Raw genomic sequence first — 12,376 nt, 5'->3', positions numbered from 1 at the left:
CCTGGGGGTCAAATCCGGCTCTCCAGCACAGAACTTCTGCCCCCCCAAGATGATTATGTGAAATATTATTGTGCAAATAAGTCTAGAATGCGAGAAATAGTGTAAGTATTTTAAAAATGTCCTGTCAGAACATCCCGCTTGGTCATAATGTTAAACAGTGATTCTTCACTGGTGGGTCGGGACACAAAAATGGTTCTGTGACCCATTTTTGTCTTATAGGGAACTTTTATGCAATACTATTTTCCATCTGAAACTGCACGGGAACACTAACTTTGTCTGTTAAAATGAATGTTATTGGGTTGTTTTGATCATAATGTCAGTCTTATTGGGATATCTACTGCTTGTTCAACAAAAACTTGGGTGGAAAATACAATATTTTATATGTTATACAACAAATGACAGTTTTATTTGGGTCCTCGGCTTGTCATCTGAGGGTAACAGTGGGTCCCAAAGCCCTGCCACTTGGGAACCACTAATGTAAAACATTGACATTTGCAGAAAAAGTTCTTTACTTTAGGCTACAATGTTGAGGTTTGGCCCTTGGGTGTTTTAGCGATGATGAAAATCGACCTCGGCAACGCAAACTTGCCTACCCCTGGGCTAGGGCATCACTGTGCAAGAGATGTTGAATCTTGGTGCAAAATAAGTTGCAGAAATAACTATTTTCTTCTTTATCTGAAATGTCAAGTGCACAAATGGATTTGTAAAAAAACAAACAGGTTCCTGCATAATTCATAGCGGAATTTTAATGTACAAAACAAAACAGAAATGAGAGTAGATAAGATAGCCTTTATTGATCTCACAATGGAGAAATTTACTTGGTACTCCTTTGTGAGATCAATAAATGAGAGTAGTTTACATATTTTTCATTTAGTCTCAAATGCAAAAGTATGAAGTCTCAAAGTTGTTGTATATTAAATACGCGTTTTATTGGAAAATGGAGAGAACTGGAATAAATTGCCAAATGCTTTGAAAACAAAGTTTTCTGGAAAAGCTAGTACTCAGCACTAGCGACCTTTACTCGTCATTTTCTTCAGAGAACAGCTTTTTTTCGGGGTAATTCCCATAAATGACCAGCGTCCCTATAAGAGTTAAAATAGCCACAAAAGTCACAATGAAGCGCTGCTTCTTGAACCAGGTGGGATACGTGGGTAACAGCGACAGGTCGTTGTGAAGTGCAATCCCCAGCCCTATGATCACCATGTTGATCCCCGAGACGATGGTATCGCTCATCAACATGGCTGCCCACGCCATTAGAGATGGCACCAGGCTGTTGGCCAGGTTCATCCAATCAGGTTCCGCCGGGCTGCTGGGAGGAAGCGCAAAACCCCACTTGGCACCGCCCAAAAACGACAAAAAGGAGGCACCGTATGCGACTTGAGCGTAGGCGAGTTCTGGGATGAAGCTCTCATTGAACGCCATGAACAAAGTGGGGCAGGCGAAAGGGAGGACACTGGAGTATCCTAAATACAAAGCTGGTTTAGGAGTTTTGGGTTCCTGGGGTGGGGGTTCAGGTGTGGGGCGCTTTTTGAGTCGCACGGAGGACGTGTGGATCGGTTGGGTGCATGTGAGGAAAGAGGGGCTGCGTGAGGCAGGTCTTGATAACAGAAACGAGGGTCCAGCAGCCGAGAAGAGGCTCAAGCTTGTGTAGCCGGGTGTAGACAGAAGGGGGAGAGTGGATGTCCAGCATCTTTGAGAGGAGCAGACGGAGTTCAAGACCTGGGTAAAAACAAGAGAGACACTGTTCAGAAGCTCATTCAAAAAGATTATTTAAAAAGATTATTTTTGTGATAAAATGCATTTATTCATCGTAATAAGGATTATAAATGTGTATTATCATTTATATGCAAGAATATTTACTTGGGTGAAAGGCGCATGCCCCTTTTAAAAAGTCAATTTATGGCACAGTAAATTGCACAGTAACAACAATTATTTTAGTAAACGTACTGATGTCTCAGTCATGCATACTGACTTGAGAGAGATCATTCATTTTCAAGCTTTTTTAAAACACAATTTTAATGTAATTACTTAATTTTGGATAACAAATCTTCAAAGAATTTCACCCTGTGACCAAAAGAAATCCTCTTTGCCTTAATTCAAAGAGTTTGAGTGGTACGCTTCCTCTCATGATCATTTTGTGAGTATGTTTATGTATGGGGAAACCAACTTGTTGTTCCACATTGTCAATACAGGTTTGAACTACAATTGACAGTTCCATGAATCCACCATCATATTATTTTTCCTAATCCAACTCTTACTGTTTCAATCACGAGCTGGTGAAACAACAACTCATTTGTTTTTACCTTGTGAGAAATGAAGGCCCCTCTTCTTAAAGCAAAAGTCAACATCTGCAAAAGAGAAGTTACTTTAAATCATGACGATATTACAAATCATTGTGTCCAGTGTCACAGCTTCAGCTTGTAAATGCGTGAAATACTGCTTTGATCAACAGTGTAGAGGAAGCGCATTACAATCCGAGTGCACTTACCTTGTCATCACATAAATGTGTCTTTAATTATATTTTTAAACTAATTCATTTTTCTGAGGTCAACATCAGACTGCTGCAAACGTCCATGCTGTGCGTCATTGTTTTCAGTCCGTGTTTCCGATGAGTTTTAACTTTAGTTCCGCCTCTCGACAGAAGATATTGCCCACAGCTACGTACACTACTTTGTTTATTCATCTATAATACTCTTAATCTATTATTTTAACACGCTTGTTTCAACGAAATAACAAAATATCATCATGCATGTAACTCTTGTTTAGACGCTTACTTTGTAAAAACTCCGCTAGAGGGCAGTCTTTGTCAACAAACCTGAATGTAGTTTTTGAAACGGGGAAAAAGTAAGATTGTGATTATGTGAAGACGAAATTCTGGGGAAAAATAAGATATAGGTATAAATTGCTTTGTCCATATAATAAATGTATATTAATACTATTTGACTCAGGCAGCAGACCTGTATAATGGACTGACTCCACGTGTGGTAGGCATAAGGTTAGAGAGAGAGAGAGATTGTTCTTTTATTTCAATAGGCTATATGCACAGTTTTACCATGTGACTTCTTCCTGGACAGTAAGCCAGACGCTGTACTTCCTGTCGCCGATCGTTTACATTCACAACTAGCTGGGTCCCACACAAATAAAAGAGATAGCTCAGGATTTGGTTAAAGAGGAGGTATTGTGCTTTTTTCAGTCACACAGCACCAGTCTATATCACACTACAATGATGACCAAACCTTCTGTTGGTCTGTAAATGCAGTAAATTAGAATAACTGCCTTGTATAAAATGTCTCTCTCAAAATGGCTGTAGTGAATGTCTTGAAATAGGCCTCTGTCTCTTTAAGAACCTCTGAGCCTTTAGACACGCCCCCTCCACACGCTGTCTGTGGCATCAGTGGGGAGGGGGTTCTGCTGAGGAGCAGTGGTTGGTTACTCGGCTGGTGACGAAAGCTCGGAGGCGTCTCCAGGAGGTGGGGGCGTTCCTAGGAGGACTCAGGCAAACCTATCCCTAAAATGGCCGCCATCAGAGTTTGTACAGATTATTCAAAAATACGTGAATGTGCCAAGGCAACACTTCAGCCATGTTTTTAATGAGGGAGTGACATAATAACATGATGGAAAGCTTGAAAAAGTCCATTTTGCAGAATACCCCCCCTTTAAGGACGAGTTACTGATGGACAGTCACAGAAACGTGTTACCAGTATCATGTTCACTGTAAATCCAGAACCCAAAGGAAACGTCAGCTGTCATAAGACAGGAGCTTTTATCTTAGAGCTGAAGGCTAGTGTTGAAAAATGATAATATAACATGTAAACAAGTAAATATTATTTAAACTACTAACAGGACGATTCTTTTCTGCGCTGGCTCGTCTAGATTAAATTTTTACTTTGTTAGCCTCAAGACAAAAACATCCACCGTTATGAAGACGGAGGTTTCCTGCAGTGAAGTCGTTACGTCTCACGTAGCGTAATATTTTCTAACCTGCTCCGTCACATCCAAACTTTTACTCGCTGTCCTTTATGAAATTTTGAGCTATTGCTTCATTTTTGTGGGACCTGCTCATTTTTAATGGGAGGAGATAACGGACAGGAAGGAAAGCGTCTGGTTTACTGTCCAGGCGGAAATCACGTGGGGTCACTGCGCTTATAGTCCATAAACCTCTTTTTGAAGCAGATCACATGGTGTGGCCTCTGTTTTTCCTTCTTTTGTTTAACTGTTGCAATTTACCCCATCATGTGTTACAACCTAAATTACCCTGGTAGTGGGACACTACAAAGGAACAACATGTATTTGATATTAACTCGTGATGTCTGTGATTTTCTTGCTGAGGTTTGAATTGGTGCCATCTGTAGTAAACACATGTGGGTACTTTGTATGAAAGTTAGAGAACTATAGCTCAAAAATTCAGTGAGTTACAGGTGCTGAAGCAAATAGTGTTACAACCATACCTCTCCCCTATATATATTTTTGTATATACTATTTTCAATGCATAAATACAGGATCACTTTAGTACCAATACATTCATTAAGTATGAGCATAGATGTTTTTGTTTTTAACGTTTCAAAAGGTAAACAATGTTGAGAATTGTATTAGACATAATAGTTCTGCCCTATTTAATCTGAGAAACTAGATTAAATGAAGAATAGAATCCAGTCATGTAGATTTTTGATGAAGAATGTTACAGCTATTCCCCATTGACAGGGTTTCCATGGCGCATTAAAAGCCGCTAATTTAATTTTGCCAAAATGAATACCTTGTGTGTTCTATATATCAACATCTTCATGTTTTTTCCTGTATTATAATAATAATAAAAAAAACATATTTGGTCCAACTCACATGATGAATATTGTTAAATTGTACAATTTCTCCTGTCGGCATCCACGCTGTATGTTGTTTTCATTGACAGGCGCTGGAATTGAGCTCCCAAAAAAATGCATAGTGATTTGTCCTATGTTATGTGATGTGCATAATAAATGTAGTAATAATAATAAATAATAAACAACAACCACACTTAAGCATTCAACCATTTCCTATTTAATTTACTTTCATAACAATTTCATATTTCAACTTTCGTTACAGCAGTGGATTAAAGAGCTCTGTCATTCCCAGTGTTACTCAGTAAACAGCTGTATCAATAAGCTCTTTGCACTAATATGACAAAAACAAAGCAGGTCGTGTCCTCTCCGGAGGTTTGAATAAATACAGATGTTAACAGCAGGTGCCCACAAAGCCAAGAGACACTCAAACAGCTCCATCGCTCTGAAACAGAAAAGAGAGACACAAGCCACGGATAAGCTTTCATTTATACATGACATTATGCAGTCATATAGGCCGACTGCGCTGGAATAAATCAATATAATATAAAAAGACTTTCAAACACTAATCTGTCACTATATCCAAAATTACACCGACTTCTTTATATGCAAACTTTCTCTCACGGAAAGCACAGGACAACATATCTTTTTAAAGTAGAACATGTACTCCAAAGGATATTTGCTTATTTCTATACATGCTTTCCCCGGACAGCCTCACCCCTCCGCAGCAGCCGCAGCAGTCTCCGCACAGCGCCCCCAACAGGCCGTTGACCACCTGCACAGCACACAGCGCCACCTGGATGAGCCCCATGACCAGCAGCACGGAGAACAGGGACAGGTGCCAGTTGATGATGCCCTCGGGACCCACACACTCCTTCCATAGCTCATCGTTCTTCAGGTAGTCGCTGGGGAGAAATATCGGAAGGTTAGAAGAGCTTTTGTTCAGTTCTGTAAAGCTGTCCGAGGAATTAGGGCTAATAACATGAGAAAATGGCAGTATTTGACAACTTTCTTTAATATTGTAATAATGATATTTTTGGGATATTTTATTAAACCATTTTGAGACAATACGGTCAAAACAAAACAAAACTCGACCAAAGCGAGGCTAAAATGTTGGGCAGCACAACGCATTTCCTAATCACAATATAAGGTGACGCAATATCCACATCGCATATTCAATGAGGTGTTTTGTCTGACTGAGATTTCAAAATACGGAAATTTACTGAGATTTAAAAATGTGCAAACGTTCATTTTCAGTCATAATTTCCATAATTCAGTTCAACAAAACAAAACTAATTGCTTACATTTTTTGTTTATATTTCATGTAGGGGAGAGATGAAATGTTTATATTTTTACGTAAGATTATAGATTTGATCTTTTACATGATTTGAATTTGCCAGTTAAGAAATTGGAAAAAATGTACCTCAAATTTTATACGAAAAAAAGTTTTTCACGACTGGCCTGATCACAATAACGATTGTTAAAAAAGAACAAAATGAGGCGTATGAAAAGGAAAGTGTATATTATGATCTTTTTTATGCAGAAACTTGCTAATGGTGAACATTAAAATGTAAAAAATAAGACTTAATGAATACATTTCACCTTTAAACCCGGTGGTTCAGTTTACCCCAAGACCTGGTTCAACTTCCCCCGCTCCGGGGATAAAATTAGCTACAAGACCAACATCTTTAAAACCACATACAGGTATTCCAGACGATTTTTGAAGATGCAAAGAACTAGAAAACCTCCCAAAATGTATGTAAAAAGTAAAATGTTGTATCTTTTTTACTCAATAACCACCAAAAATATAGCAAAAAGTGGCTCATCTTACCCCACTCTCCCAATCTGTGCTGAAGTGGTCTAGTTCGCGGACCCAAAAGAGGGTCCCTGAACCATTTTCAGTGGGTCGCGAGCCTTTCCCTCTGACTATTTCTTTTAATATTTATACTGGAAATCACAACCTCTTTAGCGATCCGAAAATGTCTTGAGGAAAACCCATAATAGTATAATCTATTCAAAGGAATTTCTTATTTTATTTTAGAGCTAAAATGACATAAAAAGCAATATTTAACAATGGCTGTGGGTAAAATACTGGTTTGAAGTAGTTACAGTAAATGCAGTGGATAAATGTACATTTCCTGATACATTTATTTTAGTGTACGGCCCCGGACCCCACTTTGGGAAACACTGGTCTGGTAGTTCAGGAGACTGCAACCTTTAAAAAACAAAAGACTGTATATTTTTTTTAATCTACAATCTTTTTCTTTTTAACTTAAACAATCTGAACGTTTCCTGTTAAATTGTCCCATAACTGTATGTGTAACCGATCCAAACCACATACAGCATCTCACCCATTTTCAAAGGGGTACTCCCATCTGGTCACGTTTGTGGTAGAGTTATGCACGTGGACAGTTTGACACTTCGGTCCGTGGTTTATGGCCACTGCGGAAACGATGATGTTGTACCCCGCTCCCAGAACCCCCACCGCGGCAAACAGGATGGAGCTCAGCATCTGTGGGGCAAATCACGGAGACATAGGATCGATCAGCACTTCACACAACATGTCCCATTTTAAAGAGTCAACACAGGGCAGCCACTGTCCCGGGTTACACGCCTGTAGCCTACACATTCCCCAACGATCGATCCTCCTCAGACAATGGGACCTTTGTGTGAAAGACGCACCACAGAACCTTTCACCAATAACATATGAGACATGTGGGCAGCTCCTCAGGCCTGGCTCAGAACGTTGCTGTTTTACCCAAATCTAAAGCTTCTCGACTGGAGCTCACAGGCCAGAGTAACGCCTCACTTGAAAGCTAAGACCTACAAAACTGATCGTGACTTTTATATTGCATTGTCGCCGTGTTTTGGTTAGAAAATGCCACACTGGTCTAAAACGACTGAAACCAAATGTCCTTGCCCTTCCCACCCCCCTCCTCTTGCTTTTGATAAAGAAGAAAAAATGTCAGTGTGGCTGTCGTGAAGCTATGGCGAGCGTTTTTACTTTGCGATGAAAGGATTAACCTTCTTAACCCCCGCCTTAACCAAGCGCATTTTCTCCAGTTCGGCTTTTGTTGCATTTTCATCACATTTCTCATTGCTTTTTCTGTCACATTTTTGACGCTCTTTTGCCGCTTTTTTGTCACCACCTCATCGCTTTTGTTGTCACTATATTGTTGAGTTTTTGTGGCTTTTTTGTCTGAAGAAAAAAAAACACTACGCTGCACATCTATTTATAAAGCATTTGTATCATTGTCATGGACTTGCAAGCTAGCTAGATGAAGAATTGAAATGCTACAAATATGTTAGGAATGAGTTTGGACTGTAACTCACATTTTAATCAAGTGGCTTCCTCTTTCTTTCTTTGTCATTTTAAAACAAATCAGGTACAGGGCCTTTAAGCTCAGCAACAGACGGACAAGTGAGGAGAGTATTGCCTGGATACGTCGTATGACCTCAGGAGGGGATTTTTGGGAGTTCCTGCCTCGCTGGGAAGAATATACATTATTGGTACAATCCTTTTTTTTAAAAACAAAACTCTAGGTAAGATTTTGCCGTGGTAATCCGTTGGAGAAAACCCAGTTATGGCGGCCATATTGTGATGTCTGTCTGAGATTGTACTTATTTTTGTGATTTCCGTTCTATGGCTTTTATGTACATGTCATCAATTTGACGTGGACAGTGGAGAAATATCTTATTATTATCCATTTTTCTCACAAATGTCAGATTTTTTACTGATTGGTGGTCCATGGAAATCCCCGCCCCTATTTTTTACATTATTGGGATTTGGATATGGCTCACAGGACAGTCCAGATGGAGGCCACATTTGCCATGACAACGACTGAAATGTCCGATCTGGAGTTTTAATATAGATCTGTGCCTATACTACATAAATTCATTATCTAGAGCCGTAAAACAGAAAGGTATGAAAGACCAGGCCTTTTCTGCTGTTTTCTAGTAGATTTTTGATGTGTTTTTTTTTTTAACCCATGTTCAATAACTTTGCAGCCCTTGAAAAAGTCAGCGTTTCACCCTTTCAATGTCAATACCCTCTGAATCAACAAATTGTAACTTTTGGAAAGCCGATAAAACAATAACAATTTCTGGTCACTGTCCAGCTACGTATGAGCCTAACTGTAACTGTACGACGCCCTTTAAAATGGAAACCTTCGGCAACGCCCGTGATCGACTTGATGAGTGATGAAATGTATTCAAATCACTTGTGCGCTCTTCACTCTTTCCACATTTCATATTTACCGTCCTCCGTTGTGTAATTAACCAAATGTCCACTCACAGCGAACCTCCGCCCGCAGCTCTCGTTTCCGCAGCAACCGCAGCAGTCGTTGTTCTTCAGGCCGAGGAACACCAGAGCGGGAAAGATCATCTGTAACAAACACAGGGCGCCATAAAGCCATAAAGTCTCTCTTCCTCTTTTCTGGTCAAGAGGAAGAGTCAGAGAGAGGGGGAATATAAGGTGAAAAAACAGTATGGACACCGAAAACAGTCATTCAGCCTGTTTTAAGAGTTTTGCACCAAGTTTTTCTTCTTCTGGGGAGGAAGAACACGGGGAAGCAACGACATGTATATGAACATATTTTCCGAACTATAAGTCACACTTTTTTTAGTGGTTTGGCTGGAGGTGCGACTTATACTCCAGAGCGACTTATAGTCCGGAAAATATGGGACATATTAAAAAAAAAAAAAAACAGATTCTGTGCCATTGTTTGGACACGTTTGTTTGTTTAATCTGAGGTTCATCTTAAAATGTCTCTCATAATGTACCTCATGATCCGCATGAGTTAAAAAGCCGGTCATTTGTGTTTTGGTAGCTCTATTGCTCTTTCTGTCAGCCATCTACACCAAAGTGCACTTCTTGGATGAGAGGTAAAACTTATCCAGTCCAGTTGATGACTTTGGAAACCTCTACCACGGTGTACGGAACACGTTTTTCAATGTTTCAAACACACAGTACCATTAACCATCAAGCAGATTTCTTTTTTTTTTTTTTACTAACCAGAACTCCAGATCCCAGGAGGCCTCCTAAGTAGAACACTTGAATGGTGATGTTGTCCGTGTCCACTGTCTTTCCTCCCGGAAAAAACAGCAAAATGTTGCACAGAACACACACAATGGCCAGCGGGATCAGGCTGATGCCCAGGCACTTCGCGAAACCACCCGAACACATTTTCCTGCTCCAAAATTCAACCAAACAATCGAAACTGTTCCAAACTTTCAACAAAATGGTGCGCGTGGATACTTGGCTGTCCCGTCTGAGGATGCTCGCAGGTGAAGGTGCGGTTTTAATACCCCCCACCCCCCACCCCCCGTCACGTGACTCCGCCTCCTCACCTCAGCAGCAGCAGCAGCGCCTACAGGAAAAGGCGAACTCCTAAAACAAACAAGAAGTGCACACAGCAGCAGCGCCATTAATGAGAGGCATATTTGAGCGGGAACGCGGACGCCGAGAGAAGGCAGGCCGGTTAATAATCCACCACCGCCTGTGTCTGTGTTTGGTGTTCATAGAGACGGGTGGCGCGATGAAAGAGATGCAACGATTGTCAGGGTGTAACGGAACAGAGGTCTCTCTATCACGCATTGGAATTCGATTATATCTAGGGCTTTGTACCGTTAAACGATACTAGTCTGGTATCGAAAACATAAAAGTATCGAAAAAGAAGGTTTAGGTGCTACTGGTATCGAAAAAATAATCGAAAGCAGGTACTGAAAAGAAATATAACATTTTTATATTCCAGTTTTGCGGCGGTTGGTCATCCAAATTTTTAAAAAATGTAAAAAGTTGGAAAAACAAGTGGAAAAATGTAAATACATTTGGGGGAAAAAAAAATAAATATGAAAGAAAGAACATGGAGAAAATAGAAAAAAAGCAGGAAGAAATGTTAAACTTTTGAAAAATTGGGGGGAAATTAAATTTGGATTAAAAAAATGGAAATTAAGTCATGCTCGAGCTTAATCTTAGAAGGTGCAGTTACAGGTAAGACCTGAGGTGGCAGCAGTGACCAGAAATATGACCAACTTGCATCTAGTCCCTTTAATGGAAGTTTCTTGGTTGTTTGTAAAAGAAATTCAACATTGACATTATTGATCTGTATCATGGTTCTTAATGACAAATATGTTAGTAAAGGTATCGAAAAAGTATCGTTCAGGTGTCGAAGTACCGGTATCAAAAAAAAATGTAACGGTACGCAGCCCTAATTATATCCAATGGACCTAAATGTGCTGTTTTTACACTGTAGACCTGAAAGATGATGAGCACGATCCATTATACATCCATCAATCTTCAGGGAGGAGACTGTGGAGTTCACAGGCCAGGTCCAGCTGACTGAAGAACAGCTTCATCCTGCTTTGTTTGACAGAAGCCAATAGGGATCTTTTTTTGCACAACAAAAAATCATGCAGTCCTGAGTGAAGGTTTTACAAAGCAGCAGTCATCTGTGTTGTTCTGTTTCAGAATTGGGAACATTTGAAGCCTGAACGTCAGTAATTCAATCACTGAAACTATTTCGTCAAATCATTGTTTTCTGGTATACATAGACTCAAAAGGAGCAGAGAAGTGCTTTGAGTGACTTGTGTGATATGAAAAGGGCTCTACAAATAAACTTCCATCCCATTGTAAATTTCAGAAATATCTGCCAGTGTCTCAGGACAATTATCCAATCAGAAAGCAGAATTAGCACAAAAAGCCTCATACAAACATAGACTTTAAGATTACTCCATCAGCTCTCCTCTATAAAAACAAGCTCCTCAAAACCACTCTCAGAGCAACAGAACAGCCTCTCCATAACGTCCTCCTGCTCCTCCCCCTGAATGCAGAATTGAATTTTGTGCACCCTTTTTGTGTTGAATGTTGAAAGTTGTGGTGTTGACATGACAGTTTGTGAAAACAAACTTAATGGGACAATAAAGAATCTATCTATGCATCTCCTTAAGCGTCACTTTAGCTTTATGTGGTAAAAGTTAGGGAAACATACAATTTCACCCAAACACATTTATTTTATTACAGATATTTTTCATGTTGAAAAATACTTGAAATCACCTGTGGGCGGCTCACCTCTCCGAAGACCTGACTTGTAACTTCACCGGGTGCGAGATGTTTCCAGATCGTCTCCATGGAGACTACCAGGACTACTAAAGGCAGCCAAATCTGAGATTTAAAGAGGTAGTTAGGTCCTCATCTAACTTCATTCTTTGATTACCCACTGCAAAAGTAACATTTTCTGTGTTAAGCTGATTTTTTTGTTTGTTTTGTATTGATGGCAAAAGTATAATACACATTACACAATGTTATGCAGTGTGCCATTAAAACTACTATGTTTGTGCCTGCCCTGTAGCTTCCATCTCACTGCTGGGAAACTACAGTATACTAGTAGGCCTACTATGTAGCAACAGAGCCATTAAAATAGCCCAAACATCACGTCACAGTATACATGGCTCTAAGTATGCATACAGTATGTCTGTGTCTATTTCTGTAAAAGCCTAAGGATCCATGTGCACGGTATAGTCCCACCTGTCTTCAACTATAATATTACATTGAGACAAAAAAT

General features: G+C 39.9%; 3 protein-coding genes across 3 annotated transcripts in view; all 3 read right to left on the bottom strand.

Annotated features, from left to right (window-relative positions):
• LOC306977348 (E3 ubiquitin-protein ligase RNF14-like) overlaps window positions 1-12,376 on the bottom strand; it is a 324,872-nt gene that overhangs the window by 73,884 nt on the left and 238,612 nt on the right. The window lies entirely within an intron of this gene.
• tmem69 (transmembrane protein 69) lies at window positions 941-2,589 on the bottom strand. The gene is made up of 3 exons (XM_079575234.1): window positions 2,489-2,589; window positions 2,304-2,348; window positions 941-1,719 (listed from the first exon to the last, which is right to left on the bottom strand). Exons 2-3 carry the CDS (start codon window positions 2,346-2,348, stop codon window positions 1,018-1,020), a joined length of 747 nt encoding a protein of 248 aa, XP_079431360.1. The 5' UTR covers window positions 2,489-2,589; the 3' UTR covers window positions 941-1,017.
• tm4sf4 (transmembrane 4 L six family member 4) lies at window positions 5,101-10,150 on the bottom strand. The gene is made up of 5 exons (XM_079575174.1): window positions 9,829-10,150; window positions 9,109-9,198; window positions 7,166-7,326; window positions 5,533-5,719; window positions 5,101-5,259 (listed from the first exon to the last, which is right to left on the bottom strand). The coding sequence occupies exons 1-5, from the start codon at window positions 9,997-9,999 to the stop codon at window positions 5,242-5,244; spliced, it is 627 nt and encodes a 208-aa protein (XP_079431300.1). The 5' UTR covers window positions 10,000-10,150; the 3' UTR covers window positions 5,101-5,241.

Source organism: Gobius niger (genome assembly GCF_951799975.1).
Source record: "Gobius niger genome assembly, chromosome: 17".
Classification (NCBI taxonomy): Eukaryota; Metazoa; Chordata; class Actinopteri; order Gobiiformes; family Gobiidae; genus Gobius; species Gobius niger.
This window is presented reverse-complemented; position numbering and strand designations above follow the sequence as displayed.